The sequence below is a fragment of the Armigeres subalbatus genome, chromosome 1 (assembly GCF_024139115.2).
Source record: "Armigeres subalbatus isolate Guangzhou_Male chromosome 1, GZ_Asu_2, whole genome shotgun sequence".
In the NCBI taxonomy this organism is placed as follows: Eukaryota; Metazoa; Arthropoda; class Insecta; order Diptera; family Culicidae; genus Armigeres; species Armigeres subalbatus.
Window position 1 is genome coordinate 76,618,539 of NC_085139.1, and position 16,319 is coordinate 76,634,857.

General features: G+C 46.3%; 1 protein-coding gene across 13 annotated transcripts in view; it reads left to right on the top strand.

Moving 5' to 3' along the window:
* Positions 1-16,319, top strand: part of LOC134227373 (afadin) — a 351,841-nt gene that overhangs the window by 146,967 nt on the left and 188,555 nt on the right. For all 13 annotated transcript variants that reach the window (XM_062708868.1, XM_062708879.1, XM_062708792.1 and 10 more), the window contains 6 exons: positions 1,374-1,736; positions 1,923-2,031; positions 2,100-2,293; positions 2,394-2,547; positions 11,463-11,746; positions 11,815-11,896. In XM_062708868.1, coding sequence (XP_062564852.1) covers positions 1,629-1,736; positions 1,923-2,031; positions 2,100-2,293; positions 2,394-2,547; positions 11,463-11,746; positions 11,815-11,896 — 931 coding nt within the window. In that variant the 5' untranslated portion in view covers positions 1,374-1,628. The remainder of the gene's footprint in view (positions 1-1,373; positions 1,737-1,922; positions 2,032-2,099; positions 2,294-2,393; positions 2,548-11,462; positions 11,747-11,814; positions 11,897-16,319) is intronic.

Below are 16,319 nucleotides of genomic sequence, written 5' to 3' on the forward strand. Positions count from 1 at the left end.
TAGTGGTAGGAGACCTCGCTAGACCCCTCCGCTAGACCGAAGGGATCTCCCGCTGCGCCTACGGCGCCCTTACCTCTGGAAACTGGAGTACTGGAGTACTTGACATAGCTCATGGGTCCCCCTTGCAGCTGCCATCGAATCCTACAGAAGTAGTCGCCTCTGTGATCTCATGGTTGTCTATGCTTGCGAGCAATTTGGCAAAATCTTCTTTTATAATTGCAATTTTTGCACTGCTTATTTATTTATGTTTTGTGGAAAATTCTAAATTGTTTTTGGAAATTTTGCATTATTTGTGGTAATTTATATGTGGTATTTTTGAAAAATTTCTAACTAATTCTTCATGGAAATTTTATTTTGCTGGTGAAGCCATTGGATAACCCGATTTGACATTCTTCCAGCTGTTTCTCCAGAGCATTTTCTCCAAACGGATCTTCCAATTACGCCTCTGATGAGGTATAGCTGCTATGAAAACTGAAACTGATTTTTCGACCGACATAGCAGTCAAAACAATAACAGGTCTGTTTTCAAATATTTTTACTGATGGTCGCTGTCTGAACTCGTGCGAGGGGCAGCCATACTTGTGCGTTTGTTGTATCTACAAAAACTTTCGATAAACACATGAGATGCAGAAGTGATTGCGTTTTCGTTTTTGCTGAACGCGCGCTTTGGTTTCTCGAAATAACAACATTTAGCTTCTGTAACAGATGGTGTTGATGTCAGTTTAGTCGAATGTCTGTTTGGTTGCGTGGATCATCGGACACTAGCAGAAATGGATTCATCACGTTGGAATTTTTACAGCTCAGGTTTGTAGTGTTTAATGAACACTAGGGCGTACGATGGTAATGCCCTGGTTGTGGCATGGGATATCAATAAAGACAGACGCTACCCGTACTTGAGTCGTTCAATTTTTTTTTGGTCAGATGCCACTAAATTCGGAAGTGCATGATTGTAAATAATTGAACCTTATTACATCCTCGTTTTATTAAGTCTACAGTTTCCTTTGCTTTCAAAATCTTCAAAAATGAATTCACAAAACTTCAATTGATTGGTCTTAGCTTTAGAGCATACGATCACTAACAAACAGAGGTACTACGAGTACAGCTCTTACCTTGTAACTCGCTAAGTGAAACATTCATTGAAGTAATTTGTTGGAACTTTAACCTTTGGTCAAACGATAAAAAGATTAACGTGTAAACCAATTCGCTGCACAACTGCACCCTCACACCAATTTTGCCTGAAGCGAACCATACCTACATGTACTTCCTAAACCGACTGCCTAATTGAACTTAATAAACGCAATTACCAGTCGTCGCGCGATCGTTCATGACCACTCTAATATTTCCCCCTTTCTGTTCTTCGTTCTTCTTTTCCAGACTCACGCACGCCGCCAATAGCCAGATTGCTGTTGCTCGCTATTTGGAGATAGGAGCCCCAACCAAGATTATCTCATTTCGCCCCACCACCAAAGCCGGCTGCTCGCCACCGCGAGCAATTAGTTAGTTTGCAGTGCTGCTGTCTTTCTGTCCACCACCACCACCACCTTCCTCCACACCGGAGACCGGCCCATCGGCTCGAGGTCCAAATGCTCCTGACGGAACTGAACTGATGCTTTCCTCGCCGGTGCGGCAATGTCAATGAACGAAAAACGAATGCTCGACCGCGAAACGCTTCGTTCCGTTATCCAGCAATGGAACACGGTACGGCTGGATATTTTTGCTCTCTCGGAGCCCAACGAGGTATGTGCGATATTAATTAGGTCTACGTGAACAACATTATTTGTCATTCTCATTTTTTTTTGCAATTTTAAATTGTATAGTTTAGTTTTTTTGTGTTTCATCATAATTACCTCATTCTTCTATTTGACCAACGAATTATTGTCCTTCATCTTTATGTCTCTTACCCGATTGTTTGCTACATTTCAGAATTTGGAGTTTCACGGTGTGATGCGGTTCTACTTCCAAGATGAAGGTCAAAAGGTTGCTACCAAATGTATCCGGGTGGCATCCGATGCCACCGTGTCCGATGTGATAGGTAGGCAAAAAGTGCGAATCCCAACAGGAAGAATTTCAATACTGATTTCGTTCCATAAATTTCCACAGAAACCCTCATCGAAAAATTCCGGCCGGACATGCGGATGCTGTCGCTGCCAAACTATGCGCTCTACGTGGTGCATGCCAACGGTGAAGAGCGGAAGCTCAATCCGGACGAAAAACCGCTGCTGGTTCAGCTCAACTGGCACAATGACGACCGGGAAGGTCGTTTCCTCTTGAAAAATTGCGCCCAGAAAACCAACGTAAGAGAGAGATAGCGTGCATGTGGAAAATTCCACTACCCGCAACCTACCCTTTTGTGGTGTAAACGACGGATTATTTCTATTTCCGTAATCTTTGCAGACTCTCGACAGCATTACCGACCAGCAGCCGAGCTTCAAGCGGAAGTTATCGAAGAGAGAAAAGAAGGAGCAGAAGAAGAAGGAAAAGCTCTCCAAAATGCAGTCCGCTGGAGGTGCCGATTCGGAGAATCACGTTGCTGAAAAATTGTACACCGGTGAGTGAGGTTGGTGGGTTGATGTTGGAGAAGGCGTTCCTGGAATTATACGCTTTATTGAAAAGCGTACGCTCGGTTGTTTTCGTTGTCGTGAACTTTTGGTGCACTGGGTTGAGCAGATTGCGCCGCAAATCCCTTTGTTAAAGAGTCATTTGGGAATGATTTGTAACGTGTTCATGAGTTTTCCAGCACATTTTTCACAAAAAAAAAACGATAAAACGTTGTACGTTCTTTGAAGAACGCCCACGTCTCCCTTCTAAAAAAAACATTGCGTAAATACAGTGCCCTAAGAAAAGGGAGCGAAGGAGATAAACGTAAGACTGAGTTCGTAAACTCTGGAGGAAGACTTACAGATTGGTTCCGAGAACAGATCGTTCGTTTTCAATTGTTTGGAACGGTGATTGGAGATGTTTAATTGATTAAGTTTCATAGTCCTTTCGATGAAATTGGATTTGGAAGGGAATGCTACACAACGGATACATGCCTCAATTTTATGACGACAACACGGTTCGTGGTTTTGTTTGATACTACTGAAATAAATCAATTATTGATGTTGTTATGCCAATAATTCCATGAGCGTAATCAGACATCCATATGAGAGGAGCGACAGTTTTGAATGTTAAAATGGAAAATAGATACGATTACCACTACAGCTTAAATCACGAATAGATCGTGTGATTTAAAAGTTATACAGCAGTTCTTGATTGCTGGTATAAGCATTTTGTGGGACTTTTTCATATATTTTAAACTGAAAATTCCTTTGGAAATGAAAAATAATTCTATTTGTTCCGGGCAATATTATTTTTTTCTTCTGTCTCCACCTCCTTTAATTTGTTGATGCTTTAATTTATCCATTTAACTTACATCTGAACAGAAAAAACTGAATCAACAATTTACAACAACAATCAACATTATTATCAGTCGTTAGCAAGGATCCAAGGTAGACGAATTACTCGACCACCTCAAAAGTAACCCCGTAAATAGTAACACTGATCTCCAAGCGGGTCTTGTCTTGTCTCAGTTCCCGATGCGATTCGAACGAACTGGAGTGTCCACTCGAAATCTGTACACAGTTTTGCACACCATCCACCGTTGCTTTGGTCAGTCTGGTGAGCTTCCCAGGGAAGCTGTTCTCGTCCATAATTTTTCATAGCTCTACGCGGTCTATACTGTCGTATGCCGCCTTGAAATCGCTCAAAACTTAAAATTTTTTTCACACTTCAGCTTGTCGTCTTTCATGTAAATGGGGCATATCGCCCCTTCCTTCCACTCCTCCGGTAGCTGTTCAGTTTCCCACATTATGACAATCAATTTGTGCTGGCAAGTGGCCAGCTTCTCAAGGTCCATCCTGATGAGCTCAGCTCCGATACCATCCTTATTAGCTGCTTTATTGATCTTTAGCTGTTGGATGGTATCCTAACTTCCTTCAAGGTCCATCGTCCGCTGCACATCTCGGCACGGACCCTTTGCGTGATGAGCGTATAATAAAACTTGCGTTTTTCTTGAGAACGGTGGGGGGGGGGGGTACTGTGCTCATGCACTTCTTCTAAAATTCCGGCCCCTAGCTTATGCTAGTTCGCCAACTGGCTGGCTAATCCACTGCTACTCGATCCCTCGGCGGTCGTGCCACAAACTTCCTAACTTCGGTGAAGGAAACTTCCGCACTGATGGTGCCCCGACTACCGGCGGCTATCGCAGGGGACGCTTTCGCGCATTACGCCTGTTTCGTCTTCGGGTTACAGAGGTAGCTCGACAGTTCCGGTGGTGGATGACGTCCGCACTGGCGGTGCCCTACATACCCGAAGCGCTTTCTTCTTCTTTCTTCAGCAGGTTGGCTGTTCGAGTGCCAAGGTCGGTCCAACGATTCCGGTTGGAAGAAGACTTCCGGTTCGCCGGCGCCTCGACGACCCGAGACCAAACACTGCTCACTGGATTCACACTGGATTTTCCCCCGAGACTACGCTTATTCGCTGGTCACTTCTCCATCTACGCTGCAGCTCTGACAGTATTTGCGTCACGACTCTGCTGACCACATTCCACGTGCCTTCTCCGTGACACATTCGCTCTGAGATGTTGTCTGCCCGTAGGGCATGCATTCCTCTACGCACTTCCGCAAACCTTGGGCAATCGAATACTACGTGTTCTGGAATCTCTTCGACATTCTCACACTCTGGACATAACGGTGAATTAGTATCTCCAAACCGATGTAAGTACTTTCGGAAGCATCCGTGACCCGACAGAAACTGCGTCAGGTGAAAGTTCACTTCACCATGCTTTCTGTTCATCCACACCGACAGGTTTGGGATGAGCCGGTGGGTCCACCTCCCTTTCTCCGTACTGTCCCACTCTTGTTGCCATCTCGCCATCGATCGGATTCTCACCTCCTTCCTTACGTTTCTGGTGTCTCTTCGCCGATAACACTCGATGTCTTCCTCCAGGGTGATGCAGATGGGTAGCATCCCAGCAATAACGCATACTGCCTCTGACGATATTGTTCTATATGCCCCATAAGCCGGAACACACTTTTTAGCTTTTCCCGGTTCCGCTTGGTTTGCAGTGCATTGTTCCAAGCAGGAACCCCATACCGCAGTATCGATGACCAGACACTTGCTAGCAGACGCCTCGTGCTGCTTCTTGGTCCGCCTAAGTTTGGCATGATCCTCGCTATTGCGTTCATTGCCTTCGCCGATCTTTCACAGGCATAGTCAACTTGGCTGTTGAAATTTAGCCGATCATCGATCATCTCTCCCAAGTGCTTCAGTGATCGCTTCGAAGCAATCGCATGGCCTCCGACGACGATCTCCATCCGCTGGATCGCTTTGCAGTTGCTGACTAATAGCACCTCCGTTTTGTGTGAGCTATCTGCAGCTCAACACTGCTCATCTAGCGCTCGGTCATGGCTATCGTCTCCATCACCAACACCTCTACTTCTTCAGGAGTCTCGCCCATCGCCGCTAGTGACACGTCGTCCGCAAAACCCACGATTTTCACTTTCCTGGGTAGCTGCAAAGTCAACACTCCGTCGTACATCCCGTTCCAAAGAGTTGGACCAAGTATGGAGCCCTGGGGAACACCCGCTGTAACGCGCATCGATTTATGTCCTTCGTTCGTATCGAACATCTGATCTCTACCCTGAAAATAACTTCAGGATATTGCACAGATAGTTGGGGATCCGCATTCTGTGCAGCGCCGCCGCGATGGCTTCAAAGCTGGCGCTGTTGAACGCGTTCTTCAGGACTATCGTGACCGCTTAGCAGTACCGATCTCCTCGTCTCTTCTGCTTGGACGCCTTCTCAGCACTCTCGAGCACTGTTGGAATTGCGTCCACCGTCGATACTGCTCTACGGAATCCGAACTGCATATTCGACAACCCGCGTTCTCCCTCTGTACATTTCGTCAGCCTATTGAGGATGATTCTCTCAAGGAGCTTCCCGAGCGTGTCTAACAGGCATATAGGCCTGTACGCGGCCGGATTGCCTGATTGGAATCTTCCACATTTCTGGAAAATTGCCTTCGTCCAGGCACTTTTGCAGCGCATTCCTGAACATGTCCGGGTATGCCAGGATCTCAGCTTTTAACGCAACGTTCGGTATTCCATCCGGACCCGGGGCTTTCTTCGTTTGCAGGCGTTTAGTCGCTTCTGCAAGCTCACTATTGGACAATTGTCGATCTACGGGGTTTGCTTCTCCTTCTTCGTCGTACGGTGTTGGCGGCCACATGGTCGGATCATGTTTCGGGAAAAGACCATCCACAATTGCCCTCAACTTGTCCGGGCACATTTCAGCTGGCGTCGATGGGCCTTTGCTCTTCGCCATCACGACCCGATACGCGTCCCCCCAGGGGTTGGCGTCTGCTTCTCGGCACAGCTCCTTATAGCAATCTGACTTGCTAAGTTGGACAACCCGTTTCAATGTGGTCCTAACTTCCCGGAACTTCCCTTCGTCCGATCAGCTTATCGGTTAACTGATCCAATATCTGGCTGAACTGCTCCACGGTCCACCTTGAAGGTGCATAGCCGTTATGAAGATGCCGTTAATTTTGGCAATCACGAAGCCTTCGCATGAACTCTCCACCACTTCTTGAATAGGGAATTTGTCCATGACTTGTATCGCAGCCAAACCCGTTCTATCTGTCACGCAGTTGCCGTTATCAGGGGGAACTCGATACGGCTCTGCAATTATCGCGACATCGCACATTGTTTCTGCTGTAGACTGCCATAACAGTTGCTGTCCCGTTTCACAATTATTCAGATTGATCTGAATTATCTGCACTACTGCTGGCCTGCGATCGCCCTCTTGTAGGCTGGGCATTTGTAGCCACCCGTCTGATGGTCATTTCCGTCCTCTGAAGTGCAAAGCATACACTTCGGTCTTTGCGTGCAGTCTCTCGCAAGATGACCTGTTTCCCCACATTTCCAGCACATGTTAGATCTGTCTGGACCTTTACAAGCTCCTGCCCGGTATCCAAAGCCCAAACCCTTGAAGCATCTCTCCGCAGATTTGCTCACTTCTGGGGTGGCTGTCAATGGGCATTTCGACCATCCAACCGTCAGTTTGCCTACTTCCAGTGCCTTATGAACAGCGGTTACTGGCAGACGAATCATCGTTGTCTGTGTGCCTCCGTACGCCTTCCTAATCCGGATCGACATTTGCACCTCGCCTAGATTGCACTGCGCCTGTAGTGCACCCCGCAGCTCTTCTTCCGACGCGATCTCGTCTACACACTTAGTTTTTATTTCTGCAGCTCGGCAAAATCCGCAAAGCCGTGCGCCAGCTAAATAAAAAACTGATATTCCGGCAAAAAATATGTTTGTTAGCTGATTTTCGGCAAATTATTTGCTGATTTCCAGCAATTTTGACAGAAATCTCGGCAAAAAACATGTTTGTTGGGGCACGGCTGTGCGAATCTCGGTGAAAGTTGACCATTATGCTGAGATCCCGGTAAAAAAATTATGTTTGTAGATCTCTGCACAAAATGGCTATGACCTCCGCCTCTGAGCCCAATGATTTCGCAATGCGCTCCTGCATAACCGAGGTATAAACCGCAGGGTCCTTCTTCAACTCGAAGAGCATCTCTCCGGTTTGAGTGCGCCTGGTCCTTATCACGTTTTCGTCCAAGTCCCTCAACTCAGGATCTTCTCTAACTTTTTTGAGAAGCGCTGCATACGTCGTAGTGTCGTTAGCCTTTACTAGCACAGCTTCCCCCTTCGGCGTCTTTTTACGAGGTGAAGGCTTTTCTTTCCTGCTCTGCTCCATTTTCCTTGCCTCTTTTCGCTACAGCTGTTTCTTTCTCTTCTCCTTCTGACCTACTACGGTACTCCATCCTTCTCCCTGTGGAGTAGCATCTGTTCCTTCGACGGCGACAGCTTCCGCCCGTGTCTGCCTCTTGATTCCGCCAGGCCTGTCGTCTCCCGGTGAGGTTCTTGCCCTTTTGGGAGTCATGGAGGCTGGTGAACTCCCCACCCCGAGCAGTTTCCCTTTCCCCTGCTTCTTAGGATATATCGGAAATGTCCCGATACCTCCCTGTTCCGGCGGAACTGAAACAGCATGTGCCTTAGTTTGTGCCAATGCGCGCTCCGCTACATCGATCCTCAGCGCTGCTGTATCGAATTCGTTCACTGCCGATTATAACGCCTTACGGATCCTGTGAACCATGTCCTTAATCTCCTTATGGACGTTGTTCTTCCCATCCACGAAATTGTGAAGTTCCACCACCATTCTCTTCGCGGCCACTATTTTCGGCTTTTGTGGGGGTTGTCCAGCTCGCTCTGCCCTGGCAGTTGCTCCTGCTTCTTCTGCTCCTTTTGCTCCTGCTTCTGCCGCTGTTGTTGCTGTAGCACAACTGCCACTGACGGCGGTGACCACTACTGGCGAACGGGTTCGCTGCTCCTGCATCTGCTTCTGCGTGATTTGTGGAATTATTCATTCTATAGGGTCCCCCCTCCGAACCGTTATCTCCACCCGTCGTACGTATTTGCTTATGATCCATGGATTATCTTTGCAAGCTGTGAGGTCCATGCGAGGGTTGACACGAACGCACTTATATGGCCGTGTTCAGAGCCGATCGCGCAATCGGGAAAATCTCAACCAAGCCAAAAAACTTGTTGGACGAGTATTGAACGTATTCGGAGAACTGCTAGTTTTTTACCCGGATGAAGGCGGTCGTGCTGTTGGCCCACTCGCCATTTCAAGCCGGTGTCACCCTTCCTTACTCAGGGAGTAGAACAGCACGACCGTCAGCCCAATGTCGTCGTTTCCAATCCACTATCCAGATTCTGTTCGTTGTCGTAAGCCGTGACCAGTATATCGTAATTAGGACCTTACTGGTATCGATCCTAATGTGCCGGTTGGCACTCCTGTTGATGGGCTGAAGTGCTTTGGAAGCGGCACGGGTCGCTTGTACAGAGCTGATTATAGACTTGTGGTTTTTTATAGAGATTCAACAGAGCCCACTGTCAAACCTCCGCCACGTCCCCTAGGCAGAATCCGCTTGGGCTGGCTGGGAACCAGTGAACTGGTACCAGGGCCCGGTTAGTGACCATCTCCAACAGCAAACGAGGGAGGCAGGACTGCATCCCCGACCCGCTAAACCGTTTCCATTGCCGCCAAGCCCATCGTCCCTTCGGTACAACCAGAAAGTAATGCTTCAAAGGGGGGCCAGTGCACAACGCACCCTCGAGGTTAGCTGCGTGTCCTTGCAGCACCGAACATCGTGACTCGCTTTTTCAGTCCCCGCCCCAATTTCTGTGAAGTTCCGAGACGATTTGGGCGATAGTCGATAATACGGCGTTCCAGCCAACTTCATCTTTACACATCCTCTGAACTAGGTTGTCCGGGGTAGTTTCCAGACCACATGTGGCAAGCATGTGGTCACGCATTGCGCGAAAACGTGAGCCACACGTACAACACGTGTTCCGCCGTTTCCTCTAAACCTGCGCACACCAAACACTCGGGCGAGGCCGAGCAAGCCAGCTGCGTTACCTGCACTGTGATTTTGCAGCACGCTTAAACGCCGGGCACTTCGAACCCCCCATGGGTGCTTGCTGTTCACAGCTTTGCTGGAACAAATCAAACAATTGGGAGGGTTCGTGCAGCATTGTGCCTTATGTCCTTCCAATGCACAGCGCCGGCAGAGATTGCTTCTGTCAGGGCCTTTTCAGTCCCATTGCTTGTGCCCCGGTTCCAGGCACTTGAAGCAAACTTCGGGATGCTCGTATATGCCCACAGGGCACACCGACTATCCCACCTTGACGCTCCCTAACTACTACCTTGGAGGCGTCCGCTGCAGATAACCGAACCAATGTTACCTGCGTCCATGCCGGACCTTTCCATAGCCGAACGGCTGCGGTGGGTGTCTCCACTTCACACTGTCGCCGCAGTGCCGTGGCGAGCTCTTCGACTTCGGTGATCTCCGAGTACTTATCCTCGTCCGTCTTGATAACTAGGGCATCGCCCCTGGAGCGATTGGTGCCTACCCTAGACTTCTTGCTACCCTCATTCGCCTGGGCCTTCTTTTCGGCCCTTGAAGTCTTCGGTTTCCTCTTGTTCTTGACCAGGGTCCAGGAGGCGTCGACCCCCTCTATTTCCTTGGTCTGGTGCGGCTGAGAGCTCTCAGCCTGCCGTAACCCCTTACCACCGTCTTTTCTGGGTGGGTGGACCTTTCCAGGTCCTTCCTCCCCCGGTTTTGGAGGTACCTGGTCGGGGTTCAGCTTCCCAGCCCCACTACCCTTGTTCGGGGTAGTAACCCTCCGCGTTTTGGAGCGGCCCCCAGGGAGCTCATCCCCTGGAGACTGTCTCCCCTGTTTTTGTGTCTGCTCCGTTGGAGTAGTCACCCCCGACGCGCCCGCGAATACTTGAGCCTCAGTCTGGGTAGCCTTTGGCACCACCGTTTTCGCTGGCACGCCTTCGGTCGATTCGACCATGCCCGAGTCCGCGAATCCTTGGGCCTCAGTCTGGGTAGACCTCGACTCCATGGATTTCACGGGTTTACACTTGGTCGTTCCGACCGCCCTCTCCAGCTTGGCGTCCAACATCGACTTTCGAAGTTTCAGCAAGCTCCTCTTGAGGTCCTTACTGATATTATGCTTCGATGACGCAAAGTCGATGATGGCGTCCAGCTGTTCCGTCGCCACCTCCAAGGCCGAAAGCCCATCGCGTTAGCGGTTCATCGCCCCACAAGCCATGGGCCGTCCATAACCTCTACCGGCGTAGCCGAGGAGAAGGTTAAGTGACCCACGCTGGTGCTGCGCACCGAGCTGCCGACAATAGCCTCTGACCTTCTAGGCGGAGACCTGAACAACCTACCTCTTGCGAGGGTGTTGTCGCCTACACTACTATCACTAATTGAAGAAGAATTGCCTTGGTTTTCCATTTTGGTCCTACGAGTTGCTTTGGAAAAGAGGTCCACCACGCCAGAGCTCAGCATGACGCGGTAAGGGACAATTACTGTGGAGGGTGCCCAGGTACCCACAGGCTCCGTTTAAGGCCTAGCTCATTATTTCACCCCCCTGGCCATGCATCCCCAAGTAACCAAAAGTTCCTTCAAGAGTTTTTCGCTTTATCAGCTTCACTGACCTGCTTAAGCGAAAAACGTACCCTTAAAGGAACTTTTGGTTACTTGGGTCCCCTCGGCACGGGTCGCTTAACGCCTTCGGATTAGGGGTTAGGGACGATGGTCCCCTTGGTCGCACCCACTCACTCTAGCTGATGTCAGAAGGACAACAGTGCCCAGGCTGCACTACCAGCTAAGTACAAAACCCTGTCTGTCTGTCTGTCGACTCAAATTAGTGGCCGAAGCGAATCATACTCGTTTTCTACCACTTCAGTAATTGAAAAATTAATCAGATTGGAGGGAACCATGAAAAAGAAAATATGAAATGCTTCATTCAGATTATCTTCCGTTTATCACATTTTCAGAACTCCCGGAAACGTCCTTCACCCGGTCCATCTCCAACCCGGAAGCGGTGATGCGACGGCGTCGTCAGCAAAAGCTCGAGAAAAAATTGCAACAATTTCGGTCCCGGGACGGTGGCCCCGACACCGGCGGAACGTTGAAAATCTACGGCGAAAGCCTCTGCCGGGACGTGCCGTACAAAACGTTACTGCTCTCGATACGCGACTGTGCCCAGGCGGTGGTCCGCGAAATGCTCGCCAAGTACGGTATGGATAAAGTGGATCCGCTGCACTACTGTTTGGTTCAGGTGAGAAGGCGAATCGGTATTATACCGTGAATTAGCAAATTTTATATTTATTTTAATTTTCTTTAAAGGTTAACAGCGACGGCTCCGAGTACATTCTGGACGACGACGAGTGTCCGCTATCGATTCTGATGAACCATCCAACGTCTCGGGGTGAGTAACATTTGAAGACATCTTTATGCACCTAGACAGCAAAGCTTCTCAAATGGAAGCGCTAAAATGTTTATTTCGTTTGATTTAACTTGTTTTTGCGTAAACTCTAAAGCAATCGGCTCAACATGAATTTCATTCTCGAGTAATGGTAGGCAGTCCTCCGTCATTAAAGTAAAACATCGGTTTACATATACATAGTCTACAGCTTGCTGCAGGAAGACATTTGTAATATGATATACCTTTATTGCTTGCAGCAAGCAATCCGAAAAAAATAATCAAGTATCACTGCCTCGCGGACAATAACGTCATCGACCGTTTGACTCCGTTTGACAAATCAAATTTATTTCGGCTCCCTCTCATAGCTTCCATGTTTGAATTCGGTTGAATTGTCGATGCCAAAAAAACGGAGAGGGAAGGTATACGTTTCAACATGGTGTTTCAACAATCGTAAGGATTACAAGGTCACTTTTGTTGAGGCCTCGTTGCATGCGGCACATTCGCTCGTAGGACGAGAACAGTTTGATATTTACTCTTCTAGCAATCACAAATTGAGCAAACTGATTTATGTAGGTGTATCTGTACGTATACACGCCCTCGTCAGAATGCTTAATCCAATTGCAGAAGTTATGTCCGTTCGGAGAATGTGTGACATTTGGCTGTGCAAAACGTAGCGGCAGGAACTGCTGTAGCAAATTGCTTCTGTCCAAATTGGATGTATAAATATCGTTAACTTCTTCGCGGATTTTATATGTTCGGGCAGAAAGTGAAATTCGAACCGAAATTCCTAGCATTGAAAGTATGTTGGGCCTTTCTTTTCAAGTAGTAATGGTGAAGTGAAGCAATATTGGATTTTAACGATCTTTTCCGCTTTTGAGCATGTTTTCATGGTCGCTAGCGACTCTTCGATTATTTATCTCTTCGGTTGAATGCGTCAGATATTTTTGAATAAAGCAGGAAAAAATACAGAATTGCCAAATTGTGATTTTATTTGCTCTAGCATATTCCTTCGTTAATTTTTTTTTTTTTTTTGTTAGTTTTGTTGTTTGAGATATGTTCAAAATTCATTACCTGCTATTGTCCACCTTAATAATATCTCCAATGTTTCGTCTTCATCATGTTCTTGCTTTTCTCAACCCGTCATATGCAATGTTGATCATTCAAAAAGTAATCTGTGTAGTGTAGTTAAGTCTCTTTTATTCATACGAACATGTTCCACAAGTGACGTTTACTACTGAAAATGTAGTAAAGTTGAACTTACTACTTTTTATTCATACGACCCATTATCATCCCCTGTGAAGCTCTGTCTTTATTGATAGCTTAAACTCAAATAAAGTTGAATAATAAAGAAAATTACCCAATTGCGGAAATGTCTGTAATTTTCAAATAGACAGGCATCCATCAAAAACTATTTGATGTTTATCAGACGTATTGAAGCATTTAATTGAAATAAAGCCTTAAAGCTTTGTATTTCCTCGTTTCATGGGAAAATAATAGCGTTCGGTTCGTAATAAACCACTACGCGCCTCCATTCATAAAAAGCTCAATGGATTTGCATAGCATGATAATAGCGTTCGGTTCGTTATAAACCACTACGCGTCTCCATCATTCATAAAAGCTCCATAGTTTTGCATCACAGCATCACAGCGTCACCTGGCGGTTGTTCCTTGAAGTTGTTCAAGCGAGCTTCATGCGTTAGCTTTTTTGCTGTTTTGGTCGATCCTCCACCCACCACCTATCAGTTCATAAAAATCGCTCACACTGAGCGGAAACATCGCCGGGTGCAACACGTATGTTTTGATTTTTCATTGATATCGTTTATTTTCTCTGGTACATTGGGAGAGGTAACTCAACGAGACGTGGGTGAAAAGCAATGTTGTTTTTCTTGGAAATTCTCTTAAAAATTTCTCAGTATAGAGCAGTATGTGGATGTTTCTGTTTGTCAGTAGCAGAGAAGTTACTAGTGGAAAAATGCTGAAATATGTATTTGTTCAATAAATGCTATATTAAAATTTAAAAACAATATGAGTAACATTTTTTTCATGAAATAATTCGAATATTGGAAACCTTATACCAATATGAAAGAATTTGATTGCAGCACTCAAATTAATGTATGAAAAAAAATGTTTCTTAGGTCCTTTTGAAAAGTTGAGCGAGATTTTTTTTAGCATTATTTCGTCGGCTGGAAACGTTTCTCGACCACATTTTTACCGAAAACCCCATTTAACCTAACAATTAAAAATAAAAATACGGGAGAAACCCGATGATTGAATTTCATCGCCCACAACTTTCGCATTTAAATTTGTTCGTAGATCTTTTCACTAGCGATGCAGAAAAGTGTATTGACTAAGGAAATGTTTCGATTTCATGGTTCAGATCATTTTAACAGTAGGACTTCCAAACAGCAGAACAAGTCGCCGCTAGCAGATCACCAATTATGGATACCTACCATCTCCATCCCTTTTTGTATTTGATTTTGTTGAGAAAATCAACAATAAATCTTTTCTAATAAATGTGCAAATGTCACGTTTCACGCAGCCGACAAAAAAGCCCCCTCCTAATAACATTTCTGCTCAGTACGCAAATATTTTTCGTGGGGGCGCTTGATGGATCATGTACCGCTTGGTTCGCTCGGTTCGACAAAATCGCGAGATGAGAAAGAAATCTGCCTCGAATAAGGCAATCCATGAGACAGCTCTGATCAGCTGGCAAGTTTTGTTTACTCAATTTTTATGACGGCTTCAGACCGGACAGACACAACAGCAACTATGAGCAAATCACCACACTAACCACCGGAAAGTAGACCAAAAATAGGTTTCAATACATGATACCAGATCGTTCCGAATCGTTCCCGAAAAAACTTTAGTCAAATTTTCATTTTCCATATAAATTTGTTCGGGAGATGCTTTTCAGCATTAACTTCAACAAGCCACCAAAAAATAAATTTACAAGCTACAATCATCAAATTTTAACGTTTTGGGGCCTCTTCCCCTACTACGAAAATGAATTTGAAATCCTAACCGATTCGGCCAACTGTTTGATGGACCTAGTGGCAGGGAATTCTCGACATCCCTGACTACAGGAAGTGCAACAAATTACACTGATAGGCACGCCGGCACCAATGGCAACGCGGAAGCTGACCGGACAGTCAACGATGGGAGAAGACAACCGTTCAACATCGTTCCAATTCCTGCTGAGGATGCGGTCCGAACCGTAAAACAGACGATACGCCGTCAGTCGGAAGAACAGTGGTTCGTTTGCAGGGATTCAAAGATGAGGGAAGTATAATACGACACAAACAAGTGAACAGAACGGCGTAATGCAGGTGACCAGCGTGTGACACGTCTAAGGATCGGCCACACTAACTCACATCTTTCTGGTGAAGAAGGAATCACCGTCGAATTGTAAATATTGCGTCAAAGAGTTGGACGTCCGGCACCATATTATCCTCGATTGCAGGAAGTATTCCGAAACACGAAGCAAATACAACATCGCCACCAGTTTACGCGATCCCTTGGATAACAACGAGAAGAACACATCCATGATGCTGAACTTCCTACATGAAACCGGATTCTACAACCAACTATAGAGGACGAGAAGCGAAAACAGCGAACCAACAGCAAGCAGTTGACGATACTACACAAAGCCTTTCCCCAGTGCCGGCTGTTGCCGGTAGTTCTGGAAGCAATCGTGTAGTAGTTTCGACAATGGCTGGCACTGCGGGGCAAGACGTTCCACAGGTTACCCGCATCGACATCAGCAAATTCATCGTGGCCACCGTATAATGTGCCGGGATGGACAACCACTTTGGTTGCAGAAATGCTAACAGCGAAAAAGAACAGTAAAAGATAACTAAATGGAAAAATGTATTAGAAGATAGGAGTTCAACCAAAGGATTGTATTCGAAAAAGCGAAGCAAAGCATAAATATTCTAAATTTTAGACACGAATGTACCCCTCTGTTGTTAAGTGTCCAATATAAAGTTTAAAAAAATATATATATTTAGCTATTTTTGTCTACTCGGGATAGATACTTCAAATCATGTAAAATGAGAATGGCGTCATAATCCCAGGAAGACTATTCAATTGATGAGCTGTTCATATTTATTGTTTTTCGGCCACTCACGACTAACAACTCCGAAGCGTAAATTCAAGCTCCAATCGACTCTTCAAGCAATCTCAGACTGTTTATCATAAATATTAATATTAACAAATAAAGACGCAGCAAATTACACTATTTTGGGCGTACATGTATATTTCCCAACAAGTTTGCCATAAAGCAGTGAACCCCAAAGTGCGGCCCTCCAAGTCTTTTCCTGTTACCCGCGGAGGATTTCAGAGAAAACACTACATGTGGCCCGTTGATAAACATTATACATGACAAGAAAAGCTTTTATTTGTGCCATTTGTTCGTTGCATTCGAGTAT